We start from the raw sequence: 6,387 nt of genomic DNA on the forward strand, positions 1-6,387 counted from the left end.
AAAATAAAAATAAAAATATAACAACATAGACTAAGTATAAATTAATGAAATACAATTTTAGTGATTTTGAATTTCTTTTCCTTTCCATTTGTTTTATTAAGTTAACAACGTATTAATTTTTAGTGCTATTTTTAATTTCAACGAGTGAGAAAACAGTTAATAAAATAATAAAAATTTGAACGATTCCACAGTGCACAATTTGAATAAATATAATTACTTTTTACAACTCAAAGCATTTCATAACATTCTAATTATTATATCAAACAATTAAAAATAAAAATATGGTTTATATTCAAATCTGAATCATTATCATATTCCTCTTAAAGTGATTATTTAACCATGTTTTTAATCTCAGGCATCTCGTGCTCAAAAGAATAGAGACTCAGCTTGGCATAATCTATATCTATAAGAGCACTCACATATATTTATTTATTGGCCTTTGGTATAAATTATCTAAAACCCCTGTTTCTGAGCCTGGGCGAGCATATCTGAACTCATGGTACGATCTACGGAGCCTAACATATATGTTTGCTGATTAATTAATATAATAAGAACGAAAAGGTACCAAGGAATTAAATAAATAACTAATCCTTGAGGTGTCCCACTTGTGTTGAAGAGAAAATTTCAATATCAAATAGAAACCCATATATTTGGCTTGACCAATTTATATTGAGGGACACGTGAAAATACATATAACAAAGACATTTCAATTTATATAAGATGTAGTCAATTACCATTAATGCTTTTTCGGTAAATTAAAAAACCTAAATACATATTACACAACAATTGTCGGCTATTATAAACATGTAATAGTCTTATACTATCTTCTAATAATTTGTTGGATACATATACTATTTATTTTTTCTTATCATATTATTGATAAAAATATTTACTAATATTTGCTGAACACTATTTATTTATTTTTTGATAAAGCATACACCATTCTCTAAAAAATAAAATAAAGCATACACTTTTTTTTTTTTTATAGGGCATAAGAAGAAGAATAGTAGACTAAAGCACCAAATCACAGGAGATATTGATATGATAATAAGAACATTAAATATATTTATATGATGGTATAATAAAACTATAAACTAAAAAAAAACCCGCTGTTGAAACAGCCCACCGGAATGGCAAACATGGCCCCTGGTTTTCTGATTTGGCTTGCAAAAACCAACTGTTTTTTTCTCTCTCAACTAACCCACCATGCCAGCGCCTCTTCCTGCCTCTTTTATATCAAATATCAATCCACAATCTTTACCCACCTCTGCTTCACCCTCACAATTTCTCATCATTTTTTTTGTAAAATTTTCACACCTTTTACCCATCAATACCAACACAGCACCAACAAAAAAAGTACAAAGAAAACACACACACGACCCCTGTACCACATCGTTATTATTAGTATTTTTTTTTTAACCTTATCACTAATCACTATACCCTCTTCCCCTGTTTTCTCTGTTCTTGTTCCTCTGGCTATTGGGTACCTTTGTTTTGCATTTTTGAGAGGTTTTTTGGGGTGCCCATTTGGTGAATTTGAGTCTGAGGGGTTGTTTGGGCATTGCATTATTGTGTTGTTGAGGAAAGTTGAAGACTTTTTTGGTGGGGTGGGTTTGAATGGGGATTGAGAGGACCTTGGCTGATAGAAAAGGAAGAGACTTTTGTGAATTGCCGAGAGAAACCATTGCCAGCAGCAACTCAAGGAGGAACCGGCGGCGACAGAGGAAGAAGCCGCCGGTTCAGAAGCTCTTCGAGACTTGCAAGGTTGTGTTTGCCTCTGCGGGGACAGGCTTTGTCCCTCCCCATGAGGACATTGACGAGTTGCAATCTGTTCTAGGTACTTTTTTCTTGTTTTGGTTTTTGATCTGTGTTGTCGGTTGTTATTGGTTGGTTTCCCCCTATTTGGGGTTTCAAAATTTTGATCTGGATTGAACATGTTTCAATTTTTTTTTATGTGTGTTTTTCATCTTGTTGTGAATTCAATTCTAATGTGTTAAGTGTGAAATGGGTTGGGTTTTTCCTTTTTTATTGGAATTATAATCATTTGGTTTGGTTTGGTGTAGTATTTATAGAGGGATCACGGGTTTGGGGGGTATTTTATATATTTAGTACGTTTCTTTTTGTGCCATTTTTATTAAATAATAATGTGAATTTTAATGTGTATTATTTTGGGTATTGCTTCAATTTCACAAATTGCACCAATTGGAGTAGGTTTCTCCCTCTTTTATATACTAATTTTTGTGTCTTAACATGCATGCATGTGTCTTACAAATATGTTCCGAGGTTTCTGCACTGGCCATCAAATAAAAAAATGCTTGTTAAATGTTATCATGTGCTTGATGTTCCCCACGATATATATATATATCATTGCAACTTCAGTTCCCAGTGTGATGTCAACTACGTGTTTAATTTTAATGCGAATGAGACATCAAGCATAGTGAAGCTCCTTGCTTCTCTCTCTCTCTCTTCTCCCCCATATTCTCATGTTTCATGTGTCCATGTGGATAATTTGGATTCTCTATATCATAATTTTGGGCTCTTTAGGTGATAACGAGCTAGATTAGTTTAGTGAAGGCTTGCAATCCTAATTATTAGGTGGGAGACAAGACAACCAATCAATGGATTTGATACCAAGTTCAATGTTTTTCGCAATTTTTTCTTATGATGATGATTGCCAAAGAGGGAAAATAAAAATTATTCTGTGGCTGAAGGCCTAGCACAAAATTCTCATAATTGTTTAGTGGGAGTTGTTAAACCTAGGAATGTTACTCTTAGCTGGTTTTATCTGTCTGAATTAAACCTTAATTAATGCTTCTTGTGAACTTTTGTTGTATATATCTTCCTTTGGAACCTATCAAGTTACTACTTAATCAGTTGCCTGGACCACACGTACCTGTACAGTGATGCCAAGAATTATCAACCGATTGTTGTTAACAGTACTTTTTTCCCCCCATGAGTTTTATTATATATGTGTCATGCAAAGCATGCAATGCAACTTTGGTTTTTCTTTGTGCAGATGGAATAAAGCCAGAAGATGTTGGTTTGAGACCAGATATGCCGTATTTCAGGACAAGTGCCACACAGAGAGTGCCAAGAATCACGTACCTGCACATTTATGAGTGTGAAAAGTTCTCGGTATTTGAATATAAAAGAAATTTTAAAAGAAATTTTCATGGTGCATCAGAATAGGTTCAACAATTAGTGAGACCTACAACAAATTTTAAAAGAAATTTTTTACTTTCAATATGTTGGACCTTTTTACTAACACATCTGACTTTTTTATCAACATATGAAGCCTATTTTAGTTTATAAATACTAATAGCAAATATTTTTTTACTGGTGGGCCTAAAGTATAAGCTTTCACTCTTGACCGGCTTTGGGTGGGTGCATGCATGCATGCATGAGAGTGAGTGCTGTTTTTGTGGTGATTGTAACCTTTGTTGTTGTGTTGCACAGATGGGGATATTTTGTTTGCCACCTTCTGGGGTCATCCCTCTTCACAATCACCCTGGAATGACGGTTTTCAGTAAGCTACTTTTTGGCACTATGCACATCAAGTCATATGATTGGGTCGTTGACTCGCCTCCTGAATCTCCTACAACTCTCAAACCATCAGAAAGTGAGTATACTTCCCTATTTTTGTACCCTATCCATGTACTATTCACTACTACTTAGAGCATGTTTGGATAACGTTGCACTGTTTCCAAAAGTAATTTTTCAGAATAAAAGTACTGAAGAGTATTTTTCTCTAGAAATATGTTTCAGTATTGAAAAGTACGTTTAAAACAGTTTAAAATGGTTATCTCCAAACATGCACTTATTAGTGGTCCTTTATTCATTTTGGAAAAGGAAGATATATATATATATATATATATATATTCATGCTTCAAGGTGATCTTCTGTGGACTAGCAAGATAAATTAAATTTATAAGAATAGTCATAACTATATAGAAGAAGGTGCTGTTTGACATTTGATACATACCCTTGTGCGTTGAAGAAGCTGTTTGGTTAAAGGAATTGCTTTTGTTATGGAGAAATGTACCTAGAAGGGGTTTTGTTACCAACTAGCATTATCTTTGGACAAACCTGTGATGTGTGTGTGTATTAGGGACTTCCTCTAGTGACCCCAATAGAACTCTCAAATACCACAAAACCCTCATGTACTTTTCAAGTCATAGGGATGTGAATGGTTTTGCTGATAAAGATTGATTGCTAGGGCCACTCATCAGGTTTTTGTGAGGATGGATCATGGATATAATTGATGATCATGTCTTTGTTTACTTTTATTGTAGCTGAGTTCAAGAGGCTTGGTGAAATATCTTCACACTCGATTGTTGTATATGGGCAATATCTCCAAATTTCTTTTGTTACATGCTGAAAGGGAAATTCCAATGGCATACTTTTTGACATACTCTTTTCAACAAATTCTTTATTATTGTTGAATTTCATGTGTCTCACTAAAATAGAGTAGGATCCACATGATTCAGAGGGCCCCGCATGATTTTCACTTAATAATAATAGAAGAGTTTGTTAACAAATGCATTCCCTACTCTCTATATGGAAAATGTGAGAGAGGACATTTTTCCATTAGCATTAAAATTGGAGATTGGTGAACTAGCACCAGTTGGTCATTATTAGCATTTCTCTTCTTTATTTATTTATTTTTAACTTTTTTTGTAAGCACACCTTGTCCACTAAGAAAAAAAGAAAATAATCTTTATATTCTAATTATGCAGACCAAGGTCCTGAGATGAGGTTAGCCAAAGTTAAGGTTGATGCTGATTTCACTGCTCCTTGCAACCCTTCCATCCTTTATCCAGAAGATGGGGGCAACTTGCACTGTTTCACAGCAGTGACAGCATGCGCAGTTCTAGATGTGCTTGGTCCTCCATATTCTGATGCTGAAGGCAGACACTGCACATACTACCACGATTTCCCCTTTTCCAACTTTTCAGGTATCTTGCCACTAATCCATGCAGGCTTGTAATAAATGATCTCATTTTTTCAAAACAAGCTGAACTAAACATGCACTAAAACCAATTGTTACTTTTTGGACCTTTTTTGTTATAGTTTAATAATGATTTCTGTTAGCTAATGGGGTGCATATTTTTTTGGAATTTCAGTGGATGGATTATCCATACCAGAAGAGGAAAAGAATGCTTATGAATGGCTACAAGAGAGGGATGAACTTGAAGACCTAGAAGTAAATGGAAAAATGTACAACGGTCCAAAGATTGTTGAGAGCTAATAATCTTATTTATCCTCTCACATCACGTACACCATCTTTCAGTTTCTGTGATCAGTTGCTGCTGCTGCTGCCACCACATACTCTTACAGAAATTTTTTCTATCAATTTCTTTCTTTTAAGTAGAGAAGCAACGCTTGTGTTCTTGTACCTTTTTTCTTTATCTTTAGTGTTTTTGTTTTCTTAATGGAACATGAGAGGCACTTGCCATGCACTTGGTGCTGTTTTTCAGTCTATAGTTCTTTTTATGTACATACCAAGAAACAGAAAAAGGACAAGTTAAGGAGGTGCAATGCAATCAGCTTAATCGAGCCTTGTTTTGTAGGCTAGTTGGTTAATTCATTTATTTCACTTTCGGATGATTTAAAGGTTCTTTATACACAATTTGATGTATTTAATAAATTGGTATGACATAGCTTCTATGATGATGACAAAATGAAATTGCGTCTGTCAAGTGCTAATAATTCTAAGTTTTCAGCTGTTGTTAGTCCTATCTATAAATAATGGGTTATGTGGAAAATAAAAGGGGGAAATATGTGTTATCCGATTTGAATTTTGTTCTCAATTTGTCGGTCTTTTTTGAAAAGATGTTGATGCAGCATCTTCACAGTGTAGGACTTGTGTTCCTGTACTTGATATGGACAAATAAATAAATAACCTAGAATTGAAAATATATATACTATTTACTACATTATTTAGTATGTAGTACTTAATGCATGTTTACATTTTTTTAGAATATTTCATAAATAAAAGTATTATCAAGAAAAACTTTTAATAATTTTAAAATATAAAAAATGAAACTTTTATGGTGAAAATAGGGGAGATAAGAAGAAGAAATAAGTGATGAAAGACAAAGTGAACGAATGAATAGTATTTTCTTTAAGATAAATACCACTTTCAGGTTCTTGTTATCCATATGTTATAGCTTTTGGAATCGTCGTTATTTTGGTGGTAGTTTATGTTGAGGCAAACCTTAAGAAGTTATTTATGTGAAGAATTAATGATATGTTTGTAGGCGTATATGCATAGTTTTGAATTGCGTCAGTATCTCTTTTTCGTGGGTTTGGCGCATAAACCGAGTTGAAGTGTCAGTGAAAGATAAAATATGTTCCTTAAATCAAGATTAAGCATGTATAATATGT

At 33.6% G+C, this 6,387-nt stretch overlaps 1 protein-coding gene across 1 annotated transcript; it reads left to right on the top strand.

Moving 5' to 3' along the window:
• The first annotated feature begins 1,125 nt into the window (after positions 1 to 1,125).
• Positions 1,126 to 5,556, top strand: LOC100797790 (plant cysteine oxidase 2). The gene is made up of 5 exons (XM_003554310.5): positions 1,126 to 1,837; positions 3,017 to 3,135; positions 3,457 to 3,619; positions 4,737 to 4,955; positions 5,124 to 5,556. The coding sequence occupies exons 1-5, from the start codon at positions 1,618 to 1,620 to the stop codon at positions 5,246 to 5,248; spliced, it is 846 nt and encodes a 281-aa protein (XP_003554358.1). The 5' UTR covers positions 1,126 to 1,617; the 3' UTR covers positions 5,249 to 5,556.
• Positions 5,557 to 6,387: the final 831 nt, after the last annotated feature.

The sequence above is a fragment of the Glycine max genome, chromosome 19 (assembly GCF_000004515.6).
Source record: "Glycine max cultivar Williams 82 chromosome 19, Glycine_max_v4.0, whole genome shotgun sequence".
NCBI lineage: Eukaryota > Viridiplantae > Streptophyta > Magnoliopsida > Fabales > Fabaceae > Glycine > Glycine max.